The sequence below is a fragment of the Drosophila takahashii genome, chromosome X (assembly GCF_030179915.1).
Source record: "Drosophila takahashii strain IR98-3 E-12201 chromosome X, DtakHiC1v2, whole genome shotgun sequence".
NCBI lineage: Eukaryota > Metazoa > Arthropoda > Insecta > Diptera > Drosophilidae > Drosophila > Drosophila takahashii.
Genome location: NC_091683.1, coordinates 8,589,216 through 8,609,660, shown reverse-complemented (window position 1 = coordinate 8,609,660; position 20,445 = coordinate 8,589,216). Strand labels below are relative to the sequence as shown.

The following is a 20,445-nucleotide window of genomic DNA, read 5'->3' as shown; positions in this document are numbered from 1 at the left end:
CTTAAATAAAACCCAAAAGCATTAAATCAGAACGTAACGAACTAAATTTAATTAGATTTTTTTTTTAAGTTGGAAATGTTTCAGTTCCTAAACAATTAAATAAAATTCCATTTACTTATAAGCTGCATATTTTTCAGTTCCTTAAATAAAACAACAACGAATTTAAAATCATTTTACTTTTATTTTATACACATTTTTCGAAAGTTTCACTTAGCTAGGCTAGAAAAAAATCATAGTGAGAAAAACACAATTCGCTTAGGATTAAATGGGGGAGTTACAAACAAATCCAGGGGACACAGGGATGTCGAACAAGAACAAGGATCTATATATTATATAATAGGCATATCGGATCGCGGTTTATATGGTATATATGTGTATGTATGTGTGAGTATGCTTCAGTGGTAGTGTGGGTGTTTTTTTAAGGGGCTCTTTGACCAACAACAGCAAATAAAAAAAAACATTAGGCTCGGCTAAATTTCTTCTAATAGAAACTTGACGGGTTTTCTGCGTCCTTTCTTACTCATTTTTCTCCTTTCTTCATCTTCGTTTCGTTTTCGTTTAAAATAATTAAAAATAATAGTAAATAAAACACCACAGTCATGATTTTTTTAATAGAACACAAAATATACACAAAAAAGAGAGAAGGGAATTGGATGGAAAATACAAATTAAGGAAAAAAGATCAGGAAAAGTGGTGGGCGGAAAAGTGCTATTTGCAAATAGCAAAATATTTACAAAAGCCGTTGGAAATTGGGGGAGGAGATTTGGGAAAATAGATTTAGCACTAGGGCAGGAATAATTGTATCAGGCGTTTCTTCTTCTTCTATACATATAGACATTTTAATGTCATACTTTCGATTTTTAATTTTTTTGTTTTATTGATATATATAAATAAAATTCTTTGATTTGTTTTTTTTTTGCAATTTTGCTTATAATTTTATGATTTTTTTGTGTTTTGTTTTGTTATAAAAAAATTTGCTAAAAATTTAAAAAAAATATGTTGAAATTGCCGGGAAATTTTCTTTGATCGAATGATGCACAACAAAATTGTCTCCGTGTGAGTGAGGGGGCGTGTGGGTGTGTGTGGGCGGGGGGAGGTAGGGGGCTTAGGGGGAGACAGAGAGAGAGAGAGACAGACGTGGGGTGGGGGAGCGAGATAGAGAGGGTGATCTGCTGCATTTGACTCTGTACAGGTTGGTGACTTGACTAATTCGGGCGAGGGAGCGTGGCCGGTGCTGACCTTGACCCTTGACCTTAGATCAGCGCCGTTATCAGCTTGGCCTTGAAGTTCACGAACTTCTCGCTAGTGGCCGCAACGCGCTGGAAAGAAAAGAATATGTCAGATCATTAGGTCATTATATCATTTTAAAGTTATTTTGTTGTTTCTATTTTTACTAATTTAAAATATTAAAACCGATTAAAAACAATCCCAATGTTTTGTTTTTCATTGTTTCATTTTGAGGTAGACTCACAGAAGAAATCTATTTTTATATATTTTGTCAATTTCAAAATTTTTAATTTTGTTTAATAATAAACTTGTTGTATTTTCTTTTTTATTGGAATATTTAAAAAAACGGTATAATTAATAAAAGTTTTAAGCATTTTTTAAGAAACTAAAATTGTTCTTAGGTGCTTTTAGTTTGGAATATCGAATTAATCGGAATATCGAAATAATCGATATATCGAAAAAGTGGAAATAATCGGAATATTTTTACCAAACTGTAGGTATAATCTATTCGATTCAAGCACTCACCAGTATCAAGTCCTGGACGAGATTGGCCAGACCGCGGTTGGCCAGCACGACGAGGCGCGTGACTGGGCCGGGAATGCCCTCGGTGTAGCCGTCGGCGTTGCGGGTGCTGTCGCCATCCGCGTCCCCGTCGCCGCCCAGGCTGCCACTGCTACTGATGCTGGCACCGCCGCCCACAGAGTTGGCCGCCTCATCGCCCTGCTGGGTCTGAACGCTGCCCGAGAAGAGCTGATGTTTGGGGGGGGGAGTCAATTAAAATATCCAATAATGTGGAAAACAATTGGGCAGTACTCACCCTCACCACATCCAGAAGGAAGTTGCCGGAGCCTCCGGCTCCCAGGGCATTGCCACCGCCGGGCGAGCCACCTGCACCGCCGCTGGAGCCACCGGCCAGACCCGCACCGCCGAAGCTGAGGAACCTTTTGAACAGATTACTATTGGTGATTGGCCATTCGAGATCAAATGTTGTTGATTTGTTGTTGAATTTCGATTTTATATTAGTGTATTGTTGAATTTCGATTTTATATTAGTATATTGTTGATTTGTTGTTGAATTTTGATTGTTGTTCCATTCCAATGGTTTGATTGTTGAGTGTTTGGCAAATGTTGTTGAGTTGTTGTTGAAATAGTATTTATTTATTATCAAGTTGTTGTTCAATTTTGGTTGTTGTGGTGAGGTCATTGCATTGCAATTGGTTGATTGTTGAGTGTATTTCAAATATTGTTGAGTTGTTGTTGAATTTTGATTTATTTATTTTTGTGGTTGATTTGTTGTTGAATATTGTGATTGAATTGTTATGGAATTTTAAAGTTTTTTGTTTATTTTGAATTTATTGATATTAGTTGGGATTTTTTATGGGTAAAGTAATTCCATTTGTTGTTGAAATGTTGTTGAATTGTTGTAAGGGGAAAAGGAAATGAAAGTGTTCAATTAGTAGAGTGTTTAAATTACAATTTAAGTGATCACAATCCTAGTGTAGTATCATTTTGGTCTTTGTATAAAGAAAGACGAAGGAATCCCCTCACTTACCTCTTGTTGCGATCGTCCAAGTCGGCTGTCTCCTCCGCGGAGTCGAGGGTCAGCTCATCGATCGCCGGCGACTTGGACTCGGACAGCTGGAGATCGTTGGTGCTCAGGGCCTTGTTATCCACACCGGCACTCGGGGTTCCGCTGGGCAGTTCGTTGTTGAAGCTCAGCTGGATGGGCTCGTTGTTCGATTTCAGGGGAATGGGCGCCTGGGCAATGGGCGAGGAGGAGGCGGACGAGGATGGGGACAGGGACTGGGCGGCCACTGCGGCGGCGGCTGCCTCCGCCTCCTTCACCTGGCGGGCCACTCGGATCGTCTCCTCCAACTGCTTGTTGATGGCCGACAAGTCGATCTGGGTATCGGTGGCTCCATTCTTTTGGGTTTTTCGATCGGGTTTTGGTCATAGGTTGGTTTTTGTAGGGCATTTGTTGCATTGTTTTTTTTTTATTGTGGGTGTTGGTTTAGAAATTTCGAATTTAGGCGTTGATTATGTGCGTGTGGTGGGAAGGGGGAGGTAGGGGATAGTGGGTGGTTCAGGGGGTGGTGGGTGAAGAGCCCAAGGTCGAGGGTTTTGGCGTTTGAGGGTAAGGCAAAGCGTAGGATTCGGCGACGTGTAATGTGTGTGTGTGTTTCGTTTCGTTTTGTTTTTCAGTGTGTTTTGTGTTTCAGTGTGTTCGGGTGTGGTGTTTCAGTGAGTTCAACACAAGTGAGGTTATGTCATCGTTTGTGAGGTTAGGGTGAATGTGAGGTTAGGTGGAGACAGAGTGGTTAGGTGGTTTTTTGATTGATCATTTGCACAGGCGATTTTTGTTGTCGATTGTGGTGACGAAATCGATCGATTGATTGATGGGCGGTTATCGAATACGTGCACAAATGCGTTCGATGTATTTGTGTATACATTTGCGGTTGTCAGTTATCGGTTATCAGTTATCAGTTATCGGTTATCAGTTTTCGGTGGAGCATTGTTCGTAATTTTTTTTTGATTGATTGATTTGATTGTTTTGGTGGTGAGTTATTTGCATTGCACAAATCGAATCGGTTTTTAATGGAACATGAAAATAAAGAGAAAAAGATACAAAAATAAGCAAAAGAGAAAAACAAAAGGAGCGAGACAGCACAGATAGAAAGAGATAGAGTGAGAGAGAGAGTTAGAGAGGAGCGCTTAGTCTAGAAATCCACTTTTTTCAGACATCGACTATCGACTACGCTTCCTTGGGTATATTTTTCAAGCGTTAAAATATTTTTTGTTTTTATTCTGGATAGTTGGAAAAACAAATCTCTTTCTTGGCCAACGGAAAATAAATGCAATCCCTGTCAACTCTTTTGTTTTTGCTTCTTTATTCTGCGGCGGGCGGAAAAACGAAGACGGCGAAAATGAGTGCGGAAATGAGTACACTGAGCATATCGAATAATTCTGGGGATGAGAGCGGAGAGATAGTTTGGAGATGTGAATGCACTCGTGAGTGTGGTGAGTGTACAGACGAGTGCGGTGGTGAGAAAAACAAGACACCCAACCAGAACCACAATTCACCTTCGTTTCAGGAGCGACAAAAATGAGCTTAATGGGTTTTTTACACGCTTTTTTCGAGTCTGTCTGCGCACCAAAAGTGTGTATGAATATTTCGCGATTTTCGAACATCTCCAGGTATCACAAAACTCATTTTTAAAGTGTCATCGAGAAGGCAGGGAAATATTTAGTATGCGGTATATACAGAAATGAGCAATACGTCGCCTACTTTTCGACACCTTTTTCTCAGAGCTTTGAAATCTCCAGAAATGTGATGTTTCTGGTTTGAGCAAAAAGTCACAGGAGCGTACAAATTATATCGATATATTTGGAAATGTATTAAAAAATGACTTACACAACTAATACAATATAAATGTAAAATATATAAATTTATTTTGTAAAAAACACCTACTAACCTAAGTGGAATGAGGGTGCGCATGAGGGAGCAGGATAGATATAAGAAGGAAATGTAGTCAGAAGTTCAGAGGATAAAGGTAGAAAGTAAAGGCGGAGGGAGCGAGAAAGACTGAGACAGAGGCGGAAAGAGACAGGAAAAGTGGAAAAGACAAGAGACAGAGAAGGAAGGCTGGTGAGTGTGTATGTGTGCTGAAAACCAGTGTGCTAAAGGTAATTTCAAAACAATCAAGTGTTGGTTAACAATGCCAATTCAATGAGAACGTCACTTTCATTTCATTATTCTCCTTTAACGTTTATTTCGAATTTCTGTAGGTTGGGTTGGGTTGGGTGGCGGTTGTTGTGCTGCGCGGAGAAATTTTTGAAGGGAAAGAGAAACCAATTTTAAAAGCCAATTCAATAGTACTTCTCGACAGAGCTGCGCAATATCAAAACCAAAATGGCAACTAGAGTTTTTCATATTAATATATCATCTATATATGAAATAATCTCTGAAGGTCACTGGAGTTTTCAAATCTCCTATAATAGTGTCTAAAAGTATGCAGTGAAATTTAGAAAAAAATTGTTGCCTTCTTTTAGACACCTTTATAAATGATTTGAAACCCCTTAGTAATTTTTGGTGATATTTTGACTCTGTTTTTGTGTTGTTGTAGCAAATGAAACGCACTTTAGGTGGATTCGGTGGTTGAGGTGCTGGTGGTTGTGGTGGTGCTGCTGCTGCTGCTGCTGCTCTTCTCCGCATCGATCTCGTTGTCATCATCGGGCTCGAAGGTGGGCAGTTCGATGGTCACACGGGTGCCACTATCGCTACCGGAACTGGTGGAAGTGGTGCTGCCACTGGAGCTCTTGGAGCTCTCATCGTCATCATCATCGAAGTCCGCATCGAAACTGGTCCTGGCCGCATTGGCACTATTTCCCTGGATCGCGGTACGCAGCACCGTGGGTCCCAAAGTTCTCAGGAGCTTCGAGATAATGCGGTTTGCCTGCTCGTCGATTTGCTACAACAACCACGAATCGAATCGAAGTGCGTGGTGCGGTGCGTATACGAATTTTGATTCGGTGGTGCAGGTGTGCATGGAGTTTATTTTTCGGGGATTTAAGTGGAGGAGGGGAGGGGAGATTAGTTAACTTCGGTGTTTCAGTTTCGGTTACGTACAATGTGGATGGTTTTTGGTTTTTGGGGTCAAAGATTGGGGCCTATTGGGGAGTATCAACAATTTACAAGGGGTAGGAATTTTATACAAGTGCTTAGTGGTTCAGAGGGTGATTTCTACGGCATATATGATGGTGGCGTGATTCCGAAGTGGTTTAAGGTGGTTCAAAAGTGGTTCACATACTTAAAATTTGGAAATTCATCAATACTTTTGAAATTTTATAACCAATATCTATTCGAAATGTTTGTAACCACTTAACGAACAACTTTTGAACCGATTCATTTCCATTTGTTAAACAATGAGCGAAAATCTCTAAACGAATTCGAAAATGCTTTTTTCTAAATGATGTTGCTGATGCTCTCTTGTTCTTCATCTTCTTCTTCTTCATCCATTTGTGGTTGTTGTTGTTGTTCTGGTGGTTGTTGTTCTTGTTGTTGTGATGGTGGTTGTTGTTCTTGCTTTCAATTCCTCTTTTTGCCTTTTTGTAATATAGTTTTTGTTTGTTGTTTTTGTGCTCAATCAAAGACGGGCAATAATTTCGTAATGTTGTTGTTGTCAATTGTTGTGGCCTTTGTTGTTGTTGTTGTTAGATTATCTCTGGTTGTAATAAAATAATTGGTAGAATTTAATAAACGATTTATATCGGCTATGATGGTTAGCAATTGTGGTTCATCGATGCTGTTGTTGGTGGGGAACAGAATGTTGGTGGTGGTTGGAGGTTCTATTGGTGGGGGTAAATCAGTGGTGCTAGAAGTGGTAGTAGTGGTGGAGGTGGTTGTTGTTGCAGGCAAAGTTGTCGTTGTCGTTGTTGTAGTTGTTGTTTCTGGAGTTGGGTCAGCGGTTGTTGCTGGCTCCAAGGAGCGCGGCAATAACTGGACCAGCTCCTCCACTGGCGTGCTAGTGGTGCTAGTGGTTCTACTAGTGGTGGTTGTTGTTGTTGTTGGATTACTGGGACTGGTGGTGGTTGTTGTTGGGGATGAAGATGCTTGATTGGTTGTGCTTTCGTCACCTTTCGTTTCTGGCGCAAATGTGGGCAGATCGATCTTCACCCGCCGGCTCTCTTCCACCTCGTTGACACTGCTCGGTGGTTGTTGTTCTGTTGGCAGCGGTGGTGCAGGCGCACCGGCACTTCTCGTCGACGGACTGCTAGATGGCGCCACATCGTCATCATCATCGAAGTCCGCATCGAAATCGGCATCAAAATCGGATGCTGGCGTCGTACTGCCACCACCGGCTGCACCACCCGCACCACCGCGATTCCCGGCCAAAATGCTATTCAGAAGACCCGGACCGGCCACCCGGATCACCTGGGCTATAATTCGATTGACTATCGAGTCGATTTCCTAGCGAGAGATCAGCGAAAGATCAACAGAAAATATGTGGTTGTTGTTTTTTTTACTGGTAAATGAGATTCTTTGGTGGTTGTTGTTTTGGTGGTGCTTTTTCCATATGATTAGATGCTGATAGCTGATTGGTTGTCGATTTGGTCGATTGTTGACTGTTCTTTGATGATCTTGGCCAATTGTTGGAATGATGATATCTGTTTATTTTTGCAGGCTGAAAACTCAATTGTGGGTGTTGTTTATTTGTGCGTCTAAATGTTCGTGTCTGTCTATGTGTTTCTGTGTGCTTTGTGGGTGGTTCAACCTCTGCTACTGGGTGGTGCTGGCATGCTGAGTTCAGGAGGTGGTTTTGGGTTGGTTGAGTGCTCGATTAGCTAAGCCTAAAGATAAAAACATGCAACATGTTGGAGGTGGTACACAAAATTCCAGGAGAGGACGGGGGGACCAGGCCAATAATAGTTATTGGGATAAAAAGCCTTAGGCTAATTTCGTTTCTGTTTTTTTTTTAAGTGTATCATTTCTCATTTTCAGCGCTCCTTTGCGAAATCCCCATCGGGCTGGAATTGAGTCAGGTCCTCGGGCAGTTGATCATAGTCCTTGGAACCCTCCTCCTTATCATCCTTATCACTGTCGTCTGTCTCTTCGACTGGCTTGCGCGGATGGAGGCCCCGATCGAAGGCCGGATTGAGAATTGTCCCGAGAACCACGGGCCCAACGCGTTGCAACACATTATTCACTAGCCGATTGATCTGCACATTGATCTCCTATATATGAGGAAAACATTTCGCGTGGCGCCAAGTTCAATACACTTTCATTTAGACAGGGGGTATACATATATTGTTGTTTCTAGGGCCCTAAAACCCTGGGCTAAAAGTGTCTGAGTGGATTGGGTTATATATAGATATTTTGCATTAAATATGGGGGGCGAGTTGGCTGACATTTCAGGGGCTCGAAGGACGGAGGACGGCTAATGGATCATGTTTATAAAGAATTACATCCGATTGGGCTCTCTTACCTTGGTGATGTCGGGGAACAGTTCGCGCAGCAGTCCAATCGTCCGTTTATTGCGATCGGCTATCAATGTTTCTTGGTCTTTGGCGCCCAATGTCAAGACATCGATTTCCTGGAAGAGAAAACAAAAATATATATATAAAAAATATAATATTTTTGTTCATGCAATTAATTATGTTTTAAATTAAATTAAATCTTTGATATTGGTTTCCTTTTTGTTCTAGGTAGATATTAAAGTAGATTCTACATATTTTGTCTTCTAATATAATTTGTTTACTTATTAATTCAACTTAATTATTTATAGCTAATACCAAGAATTTAAAACAAAGCCTTTCCTCGTGACCTTAGCCATTTGAAAGCCAGTTGGCTTTCAGGTTGGCAGTGAATGGTTTCAAGTGTGAATTACTTTTTCTGCGGTCGGGCTTAAACAATAATACCTATATAATTTCGTACATCTGTTGCATAATCTGGCAGTGAAACAGCGGAGAAGATGAGGCAGCAGCGGCAGATGCCGAGCGAAAGAAAACAAAAGGCCCCAAAGTGCCCGCAAATTGACAAAACTTTCACTTTAGACAATGAGTTGCCCCTAAGACCTCTTCCCCCTTTTTTAGGGGCGCCCCTGTCATTTGTGTAATCAAGTTTCAAGTGTAAATTGTAATTTTTCTTGGTGCCTTTCAGTGGTTACAAGAGATCTTCTACCGCATTAAGTGGCCTCTTGTTTTAGTTTGAGTTTCGTTTAGTTTAGTGGGTGGTTTAGTGGTTCAGCTGCTCTTCGACCTCCCCAAAAAAAATGTATATATATATAACCAAGAGTCAGGAGGCCCAGAAAGCCAAATGACTTTGCAAAAAGTTGTTAACGTTAATGGGCAATTGCCAACTGGGCAACAACAACAGCAATAAGCTATCTAAGCTAAGAAAATATTGCACAATAAATTTTCAAATTGCATTAAAATTGCATTTTGTGGGCGGTGGATGAATAGCTGAATGAGCGGCCAAAGGAGGCGGCTAACTTTTGGACAATCAACAGCACGAGTCACTAGGCAACGCAGAAAGGCAACGGCAACTTCTTGGCTGCAACAATTGTCAAGGTGCCACCAGGTGCAAGGGATTCCAGGCAGCTCAAAAGCAGCACAATCTAATAATATAGCATCAACACTTTAACAATTGGAAAAGTTTGCTCCGCTCCTCTATAAGAAGCAAACGGAACAACAGAAAAATAAGAAGGTTGTGCTGGGCGAGCATTTTAATATCGGACAATGTAGGCAAAGTTTTAATACTCTTAATGGACAGCGGGATAAGGTCAATGGGGAAGTGCATTATTTTAAAATCACCCATAAGGGTGCCTAAAAGTATGCAGCAAAAAATCAAAACATATTGTTGCCTTCTTTTAGACATATTTTTTTAGAGATTTGAAAACTCAGCAAGTACCCAAGGATATTTAATGTAATTATTTCACTTGAAACACAAATTCACCTATAAAGGGGCCTAAAAATATGCAATTAAAAAATTAAAATATGTTGTTGCATACTTTTAGGCACATTTATTAGAGATTTAAAAATTGGGTATATTTTATTTTATTTTATTCTCACTCAATACTCAAAAACAATTGCTAGCATTTGTTTAAATAATATTTATATATTATTTATGACACCACCTTTGTCAACTGACTACCATAAATCATCGACGACAATACCCATAGCTAATGAGGCTATTGTCTATATTCTACCATTGTTTTTATTTCACTTTGCCTATTATTCCAATTGTTAATGGCTTTGGCGTGTGTCCACCTTTGTTGGCCTTTGGTATTTGGACTTGGACTTTTTGCAGGGTATTCCCATAAAACTGTCACGTTTTTGCAGCCAGCCAACTTTTGGAATGCTACTTAAAGGCAAAAGAGATTCGAAATGGGATCCCCCTCCTGCCCCCAAGAGACCGTGGATATAGTTATATTTCTCTGAAGAGTGGATGTTGCTGTTGCAGTGTTTAATTGACTCAAAAGTCAGTGCGGAAGTTGACTTTTACACGCGGGCGGAAGTCAGCAGCAGCGACGATGATTATGATGATGAGGAGCATAAAATAAACTTTAGCTAGTTTGGCCAACAAACTGTTGCCAACTCTCTGTCTCCCTCTTGCCTTTTCCCAAAGTATGCGAGTATATTCATCATCATATTTTAAGCTGTCTGTCAGTGTCAGTTTAGTGCGACAATTGTTTGGATATTGCCCAGGGAAGGCGGAGGAGGCGGTTCGGGGGTTTCAGGGGGGCCAGAAACTACTTAAGGCAAAAGTTACGTTTTTATGGGACATCTTAATGAATTTCAAATGAGTTCAAGCCCAGAAGCTGCCTCGTGGCAAACGTCATTAAAGCGAATGCTGTGAATTTTAAGCAGTCTGCAGTATGTTGGGAATTTCATTTTCATTTTTGGACGGACTTTATGCCAAGGCGGAAGACACCGCTTATACACTCAGAAAATGAATCGCCCTGAATTTTAGAAAATCGCCTATGGATTTGCTTCACTGGCGATTTTTTTCTTTAAAATAAAAAAATTTTCTACTGGTAAAGAAAATTTTCTTCCAATTAATCAAAATTCATTAAATTCAAGAAATATTCCAGAAATATAGAAAAAAATCGCCAGTAAAGCAAATCCATAGGCGATTTTCTAAAATTTTTTTTTGAGTGTATAGAATCGAAATCGAATCGAAACGCTAATCGATTAACAAGCTAAAAAGAATCAAAATAAAAAAAAAACAAGTTGCTGGAAAAAACGCTTTTATAAATTGCCTTGACCTTAACCAACATAAGGCGACTCTCGAATCAATAAAAATGCCACAAATTACTGCCAAAGTCAAGCTCTCGTAGAAAGAGATATTTAAACGATAAGCCCCAAGTCAAAAAACTAGATTCGATAAGTCACAGATTGTGCATAAATTAACAATGCAAACTGGTATATTTTATTTGATATTTGTGGGTATTTTATTCAGTGATTTAAATGATATTTAAAGGGCATTAATGCATTTAATTAAAATTGGAACTGAAATTTATGGTGCGCTTTTTATAACAGATAAATTGGTATTTATTTATATTTTATTTTGGTTTAATTTACTTTGAAAACATAAAAACCTTTATTGTGGAACATATTTTATTTTTTAAACTATAAAAAAATTTGTTTCTAGATTTGTAATTATTTTAAAAATATTCTTATAGAGCATTTAAGCTGCGCCTGAAAACCCCCCAAACAATCCACAGAAAAACAAATTGAAATTCCAATTTAATTGCGAATGCGACCTCAGCGACAGTGCGTGTCATGACCGCAGTGGATATGGATTTCTATAGCCAAACAGATATATCATATGGCCACGCCCATTGCTAATCCAGCGGCTAGGGAGAGCCAAAGCCTTTTAGCCACTCGTCAGCCGGCCAATGAGGCCTTGTTCGGCGGCTAATAAAAATACGCGACACAATTAAATTAAATTGATAAATTAAATGGGCGAAACTGGAATTCGAAAATGAATAAATCAAACGAACTAAGCCGAACCGAACCACAAGACTATTGGATAATCGAGGGGCTTTAATTATTCTCGAGCACTGGCAAATCGCTAATCACAAGACAGCATGCATATCTTTAGTCCGCAATTCGGACTCCCCGCTGTATAAATTGTCTTTGGTTTTAGACTGACATGACAGACAAGGCAAGCGCGTCTCGTTTGGCACTTAACAAAAATGCAGCCACCACCGAGAGCTACCAACAAATTGCCAGGCAGCAACAGCAGAAACAGCAGCAACAACAGCGAATTGCGACTGACGTTTTACTTGTCGCACAATGCGGCGTATGCGTGATATGTGTACAAGAGCGCGAAGAGAGGAAGTTGCTGTTGCTGTTGTGCAGTGGCGGTGGTGGGGGGCCAAGGGGGTTTCACAGAAGGGGACAGGAGCCTCTGGTTACATAAGCGGAAAGTCAGCCACTAGGTAAGTCGTCTTGCACTTGGCAAGGAATCAAAACAATTCGAGATGGAAGTAAAGCAAAAATTACCCAAAAATGCCATTAACAAAATAAATAAAATGTTTAAAAATTAAGGAATTTAAGAATGCATCTTAAGACCCCTAAATATAAAGTCCAGTAATAAAAAATCCAGTTAATTCTTTATATATATAAGAATTTGAACAACAAACTATTTTATAAGAAAAATGATTTTAAAGTAGAGAAACACTTTCCAGAATTAAATTTAAAATATTCAAGAAAAAAAATTCTTAAAAGGTTTTGAAATTTGGCAGAAAATTAAACATTACTTTTAAGGCAAAGATTAAATCAATAAAATGGTTTAATCAGTCAAAAGTAAGCAAACACCGGTAATAAATACCCCCATAAGAGCAATTGCCGTAATTGCAGTCCGACGGATCAAAAACTTTATAGAGAGTGGGGACCACCGTTTCCTCCAAATGTTGTTATATCATTTTTGCCACGTGCTGGGTGCCAAGGAAGCCATCGAGCAAACGAATCGAATCGAATTGACGGAAAAGAGGCAAACAAATAAAGAGAGAAAAAAAAATAAGAAATACAAGTAAAGTGGCAACAATGGAGATATCATTGCAGTTGACATCGCAAAGAAAATTGTCCACAGCTCTGCTTATTTATATTTTTCTGCGATTCCTCGATTTTTCCTCGATTTTCACCCCCAGCTTCTTGAAAGCTAGTTCAATCGCCATTGTCATCGTCTCGTTAAATGATTTATGGCGCAAGGCATGTCAACACGCCAAGATGAACATCAGCTTCGACTATGAGTGAACTATATATATACCGATATTTGTACAAAAATAAGTATATACCCATCCATATGGGTATGTTGTATACAAATCGACTTCATTAACGTATCAGCGTTTTGTGGGCTAAATTTTGACCCAGTTTTGGCTCTCAACCGCAGAGCCAAATTGGGCAACAACAAATGCTCACCGTTTTGTGTAACATTTGCCTTTGGAATTGGTGGAATTTTTCGTATTTTATTTTTTGGCCTTTCAGCAGATGTTCAAAGACGCCATTGTAACGATGCGTGGGTGCAGGCATTTAAAATATATATTATGCTAGCATGATATCACAGTTTAAAGTTTCCTAATCTCTGTGGCAAGATGCAGTTTTAAAGGGCTTTAAATTGAGCGATTTGAGAAAGATTTTAAGTGGGTAATAAGAGGTTTTCAACATTAACTATTTAATTATAAAGCGTACTTTGAGAACATTGCATAAATGTGAGACCCATTTTTATCTACAACTTTTAAAAATGTAATTTTATTTAATTTGGCATTTCTAAAAAATTTTAATTTAAATTAATATGATTAACGCTTTCTAGAGATTATGAAAAGTATTGTAAATGTATTGAGATACCCGGAAAAATTTAAACATTGTATAAATTCTTTTAAATGTATTATTACTACTTTAGGTATTAGTTTCTGGAAACATTTAAAATTGTTTAAAATGTGTTAATGTGTAAAAACGGTAATTGGCTTTTCAAAGTAATGACAAATAATATTTTGAAGCAAGTAGAGTCTACAAATAATTTCCATAAATATCTAAACTCTTTACAATTTCTTTTAAATGAGAAAACTTCAATTATTGGTTTCAGAAAACATTTAAGCCGTTTTAAAGTGTAATTACTGGCTTCTCAAAATGATGACAAATGCTATTTTTAAATACAAAATTAACTTCTTACCAGGAAAAAACTCATGTGCTGTATTTACGGATTTCACACGAATATTAAAAAAAAATAATTGCATGCCAGTTTTGATTGACAAATATAACGACGTTGATATTTTTTTCTCGATTTCGGAGATTTGTGCAAATTTGTTGCACAAAGTGAAAGCCATAAAGTGACATAAAACAATGCTAAAAACTATAAGCCAAAAACTGGCCACCTAGCTCTTTTGGCCAACAAATTAGCCTCGGGGGGTTTTTGGGGGGCACAGGGGCGTGCGAAAGGGGTGCTAATTGCCGGCACAGTGATACAATGATCCCCGCCGATGATCGAATGCGAATGGGAATGGGAATTGTGGGGAACTGTCTCGCTAGGCAATTAAGTAATAAAATAACAGAGCTGCTGCAGTTGCTGGCTTGCTCAACTCGGCAAAGAGTCCGGTTTTTTCTTGGCCGGGCCAACACCCAGCTGAGGCCCAAAAAAAAAGCTAAGGAAACAGGTACCAAGTGTGCCAACTTCCTTGGAACTGGTCTGTTGGTCTGCTCTCCAAGAGATCGCAGCTCTGATCCAGTCACGCAGGTTGGACGGGCCCAGAGACCCCGAGACCCCGAGACCCGAATTGGCTAAAAAAATAATATGAGAAAATCCAAAAGCCGAAAAGTAAAAGGAAGTTTTTGGCTGGCCGTCTGGGCAACATGTTTGGCCGCTTCCTACCCCTTCCGAAAAATAAAGCCAAGCCAAGTGCAAATTTGTCAAGCAAATATGGTCGAAAGGGCAACTGAGGCGGCAGCACGCGCTACTCTTAACGAGAGTCGCTCCAAGAGTTCCACCACCATTAACTTGGGCCACTTAAACTTACAGCCAATTAAGCCAAAGTTAATGGCCCGAAATTGTTTTATTACACAGCATAGCATAGTGCAAGTTACGCGCTTAATAGATCTTTTACAACGCAGATTTTCACGTTTTAAAAACAATAATCACAATGTAGTAAAGACAACCTTTTGGAACCACCCCCCCTGCTGAATGGGAGAAAAAGTCGTCGAGGGCTTGGAATAATATTTGATTTACACACTCGCCTGTTTGACTTTCGGCTATTTTATCAATATCTTGATACAGTCAGCCAAGTAAATATTTGCTCTGTACTGTAAGTTTCTTTATATAATTTGATATGGCTATCCTAAGAATTTTAGCACTAGGAAACGAGTTTGAGACTAATAGATTGTTTATAATGTTACTTTAGGATAATAAGAAATAATTTTATAATTTTATGGGGAACTAATTAAAAAATATTAATAAAAAAATATAATAAAAAGATAACTATCTGACATTATATTGCTAGTTCTAAACCTATTAATGAAATTAAATATTTTTAAAAATATTAGAATTTGATCACTCAATGAAACCTAATTGTATGACAAAAATAAAAATTCCTGAGGTATGGAATCTATTGATATGAATTAAGCTTCACTTGATTATTAATGATTATTATTATTCACTTATTGATTAAAAAAAAACTAGAGAGATATATGAAAATCCTAATAGTATCCAATATTAATGTATTATAATTTAATCCGAAATTATAATGCGTACTCCACAAAATCTACTTATAGGCATCGATTTATGATCTAAAGAATATTTTGATCTCTCTCCTAAGAAAACCTAATTGCATCCAATGTAATCAAGGCAAATATTTATGTATTATATTAGAAACCCAAGCGATAATTCCTAATATAAAATCTACTTTAATTTAGATTCAATTGATCGTCATTTAATGGAATTTCTCCCAGTGTACTAGGGTTTTCAACTCACCTTGCCATTGGCCAGCGGGATCTGCAGGACGTCCAGTTCCGAGTTGCCGGCGGGCTGGGGGAGCGGAACGGCGCTAATGAGGCAGGCGGCGCTGCCGAGGACGAGGATCGCCAGGATGTGCTGTCTACTTGGCTGCCTCATGCTGTCTCTGTCGCGTGTGCGTGTGTGTGTGAGCGGGAAGTGGGCTGGAACGAGAGGGCAAGCTGGTTAGCGATAAAGACAAAAGATAAAGGTCAGACAGAAGGTCAGCATCTGTTATCGGGTGGTAAAAAAATAAATATCAAACGGAATTAAAGCCAAAAAAATCGAATAATCATATTTGATTTCGAGTCTGTGGTTTTTGTTTGGTTTGCTGGCTATTCTCTGGCCCCCAAGGTCTTCGAGACGAGATGCGGATGCTAACGATAACTGTCAATAGGCGATAGGCGATGGCCAATGGCCAAGTTTAAATATTGGACATTTCTTGGGCAACTCGGCGTATGAGTAATGCGCAGCGGTATGCTGCAACTGGCGGGCAATTTATAAATCACAACAACTAAATTATGTAATTTTAATTTTTTTACACTTTTTATTTTTGGTGTGTGTGCGTTTGTGTTTGTGCCTGTGCTGCCTGTTTTATTTTTTGTGCAATTTCTATGGGCAAAGCTTTTCAAAGCTGGGCTTTTGTTAAAAAGAAATTGAATAAGGCCCAGAGAAAAAAACAGAGAAGAAGAGAGAGGGGCAGACAGGTGCGAAAAGCAAGGCATGATCCGTAATTACACACAAAAATGTGAGAAAATGCATTAAAACAAAAAAAAAAACCAAGAAAAACAAAAACAAACTAAAGACGAAGCTCTAATTGAAGAAGGAAAGAGAGAGGGATAATTTCTTTGGTCAACAACTATAGCTATGCAAAATTGTGAGTCATCCCGAATTTAATAAGAGAAACTAAGTACTTAGTAAGGGAAACCGCAAATTAGAATCGCTGATTGCCTTATTAGACTTTGAGACACGAATGCGAGATGACATTGCGGGCTCAAAGGTTGAGGCTTTGGCAATTGGAGATCGGTTGGTGAAAAGTTAAATAGCCGACATGCCTAAGATTGCGGAATTAGTCATAACTAGATGGGGAACTTCTCTGGCTTTAGAAGCTTTTAAGCCTTAACTTTATTATTATACTAAATAAATTTACTAAATATTCTCCTATCGAAAATTGTTTTTTTAAGGGATGTGTGGAATTTTAGTTTCGATAAGCAGCTGTTTAAAATATTTTTTTGTGATTTATGTAAACATTTTTAAAATAAATGATTATAAATAAATACACAAAATAAATAAAACTTTTGATATTTTTGTTTTTTGGAAAATGAATAAAGCGTAAAAACATATTTTAAATGTCTTTTACTATCCATATGATAAACTAAAAAATTCTACAACTTCATGTGGTTTGTACACAAAAGAAATAAATTTTTAAATATTTTTATAAAAAATAAATAATTAGATAACCATTTTTCTATTCATTTAATAAACTAAAAAATTCTACATTTTTATGTCGTTTAACCCAATAATTTAATTAAACCGGGGAAACTCCAACAGCCAAGTCATCTTCAATCTTCAGCTGAGGCATGCAAGAAATGAACTTGAAAGCGTATTTTGGGCCGTTTTGTTTTGGCCGCCTTTGCTGTTTTGTTTTGCTGTTGCTGTTTTTGTTGCTGTTACTCTGGCTGTCAATCAAGCAATCAGTCAAACAATTTGGCAATACAAAGTGGTAGAGAAAGGGGGAACTGAAAATTGGAATTGCCACCTCGAGGCAAACATGCAATGCTGATGGTCAGCTCTTCGTCTGCGTCTTCGTTTTCGTCTTAACTTGGCCCGAAGTAGGGCGTAAGCGCCAAGAGCCAAAATCGAAAACGAAAATCCAACGAGCACAACAGAAACAGAAAAGCGAAAAGCGAAAGAGAAAGAGCGAGAAAACCGGCAACAACAGAGCTCCCCAGATATTCAGATGTTATGTCATCTTTTCGGGCTTTGCTTTTACTTTCAAGCCCTCTCTTTATCTCTTTCTCTCGGGGTCTCCCCTCTCTCTCTCTTCTGACTTGATCCATTTGCTTCTAACAATTGTCCGAAAAGTGATCAGTGATCAAAGCAACGTGACTTGACATATCCCATTCGGGTTTTTGAGTTTTTCTGTTTTTTTTTTTGCATACGGAACTTGGGGTTTTATGATTACGACTCACTGGCAATTGCACAAATATCATAAAACTCATAAAAAAAATCCGCATCTGGCATTGAGTGCATGCTTCGACATGGACATGTCGTAATTAAAAGGCAAAGCCCCGAAAAAACAACGGCGATAATCAAGGCTTGAGTGGGATTTCTTGGGGGATTTCGAAATATAATTTAAGCCAAATGACTGGGTGTTTTTTTGTTTTAAAAACAAGTCTAGTAGTGCACTTCCTGTGGCCAAGCTTGCAATTAAGCTAAGGCAACAGTGCGTATGCGTGATATTTTCAAGGTACCATGAGGAATTTAAAGATAATGGTTCTAAATACAATATTTAAAATCTGCAAAATAGCTAAATAGGATTTTAACCATGCATTAATCTTCAAAAAATATTTAAATTCTTACTAAAAATATTTTAAAATATTTAAAAAATTCTAGAAAATGTCAGAACACGTTTATGATATTCAACCGGCTCGCTTAGATTCTCCCTGAAGTTATAGCGCCAATTTGGAACCCCCTCCCCTTTTTGGCCACTTTGTTTTTCGAATCGATTTCAGCACTGCACACGAAACCTCTCGCAAACGCAACTTGGAAATTGGCAATCAAAAACGTTTTTGTGTTAACCAACTCGCATTAATTGGGCAATCGAAAACAAGGTAAATGAATGCAGCAAATGAGAAATGAGACAAAACCGAAAATAGTCCAGCACACGCGTCGGGTTTTTTTCTTTTGGATTTTTCTCTGGAATTTTCTTTGGGTGTTTTCTTAAGTTTTCCATGTTTTTTGATTCACAAAACCAGAAGTTCTTTGCAAATTGTTTGGCACAGTAAAAAAAATATAGAAAAAAATGTATGAGGTTCGAAATGTTTTCCTTTTGGTTTTTCAGCTTTTCATTCCGTTTGTTCTTTGGTTTTTGGGTATCCTCGCGATTATGATATCATTGTTTTTTTTTTTTTAATTTTTTAGCACTTCACAATTTGTTGTTTCAAAATACATACGCGTTGGGGCCAAAAAAGAAAAACAGCCGAGATAAAAAAAAAGTAAATCTCTGCGTGTTGGGTTCGGAAAGAAGCAGCGAATCGGTGGATCTGTGGATTGGTGGTGCGACTGCGACTGCTTCTCTTTGTGGTCTGGGCTGTTGGGCCTGCAATTGATTACTAACGTGATTTTATCACACACAAGCGACTAAAGCTCGAGACAAAGCGCTGCCAAAGGCGGCGTCGGCAGCGGTGTCGGCAGCGGCGCCGCTCGCCGTCCGCCCGTCGTACCGCCCCCGTACCGCTTGAGCCGCTCGAATTCCGCTCGAAACGAAAACGAAAGTGAGCGCGCCAAAGTCAAGCTTGAGTCGCTCGCGAGCTTGACCAGGCTTTTTGAGTGGAGTTTCTTTTTCGTATTATTTTTTTTTTCATATATTTTTACGAGCCGCTACTCTCCTGTATATTTTTTTTCTTTTTCGTACTTTTCCCAGTTTTTCGACAACACGATTACGCGAAAAGTTTCCGCCTCGTGACTGCCAGCTTCAGTTTGTCAGTTTGTCAATCTCCAACTCCATCTCAGCTGGCTCAGTTTGTCAGTGGGCCGTGGCCAGGATTAAAGCCAGTTTTATTTTTACATTTCCACTATTTTTAATTTTAGTGGCTTACACAACCTCCTGCAGCTGCGCATCTCAAAGATGCATTTTTTTTTCGTTGTTAGTAGTTTTTCCCTGCGATACCAATTTTTCGATTGCCATTTGGCCAAGACAATTCAATTTGATTCCATTTGATTGCATTCCCATTACCATTCCGCATTCCGAAAGTTAGCAGAAAAGGCAGCAAAACAAATAAAGCAACAGATGTCTTGGGCTCATAATGGAAATTTATGAAAATTACCAGCAAGTCGTGGGGTTAATGGAAGTCACGACTTCAAAATCTAAATAGTTAGAATATATGTTGGGCTGCTAGTTTCAGTTGCCTAAAAGCGACAAGTTCTTAAAACTAAATTATATATAAGCTGTATATTTAATAAATTATTAGATTATACAAATTAGGGTAGCCCAAAAATAATCTATGTGAAAAATGTAACAAAAAAATTAAAAAATCGTTCCGTTCTTTGTAAGGAATCTTTTAATAATGTAGGTGACCAGAATTGAAACCTTTTAAAGGGATCGTTGCTTTTTTTTTAATCTTAAAGTACTCATCATAATGATTAATTGTTAGCCACCGGATTTATAATCAATTACTTTAATAGAACAAGCAAGTTCACTGAACTTCGAGGTCCGCCCAAAAATTCTATGGACTTTCGAGGGTCTAACTGGGGCCCAAAAGGTTGGCCACACAAAATTTCCGCCCTGTCATGCTGGCCATGCACTTTGGCCAAAAGCCACTCGATGATAATCAGAAGCAGAAACCTTCGGCCGAGCACAAAAGCTCAATAGGGAAAAAAAACGAAAAAATTCAAAATAAACGGAAAATCGAATACTGACCAACCGCAAGACAATGTCGACGATCTGTGGTTAGCGACAGTTATGAGTTGTTCTTGAATGATGGATCATGATGAGTGTTGTGGTGATTA

At 38.7% G+C, this 20,445-nt stretch overlaps 1 protein-coding gene across 4 annotated transcripts; it reads right to left on the bottom strand.

Moving 5' to 3' along the window:
- Positions 1-161: 161 nt before the first annotated feature.
- On the bottom strand, positions 162-19,021 carry LOC108068052 (uncharacterized). 4 transcript variants are annotated; one of them, XM_017157430.3, is made up of 7 exons: positions 18,891-19,021; positions 15,694-15,878; positions 8,210-8,317; positions 2,779-3,149; positions 2,045-2,183; positions 1,753-1,977; positions 162-1,319 (listed from the first exon to the last, which is right to left on the bottom strand). In XM_017157430.3, exons 2-7 carry the CDS (start codon positions 15,832-15,834, stop codon positions 1,254-1,256), a joined length of 1,050 nt encoding a protein of 349 aa, XP_017012919.1. In that variant the 5' UTR covers positions 15,835-15,878; positions 18,891-19,021; the 3' UTR covers positions 162-1,253. The 4 variants fall into 4 exon arrangements, with proteins under 4 accessions (XP_017012919.1, XP_017012920.2, XP_070074885.1 ...); XM_017157431.3 differs by lacking the exons at positions 162-1,319; positions 1,753-1,977; positions 2,045-2,183; positions 2,779-3,149 and adding exons at positions 3,156-5,042; positions 5,365-5,695; XM_070218784.1 differs by lacking the exons at positions 162-1,319; positions 1,753-1,977; positions 2,045-2,183; positions 2,779-3,149 and adding exons at positions 6,244-6,448; positions 6,861-7,194.
- Between the last annotated feature and the right edge of the window lie 1,424 nt (positions 19,022-20,445).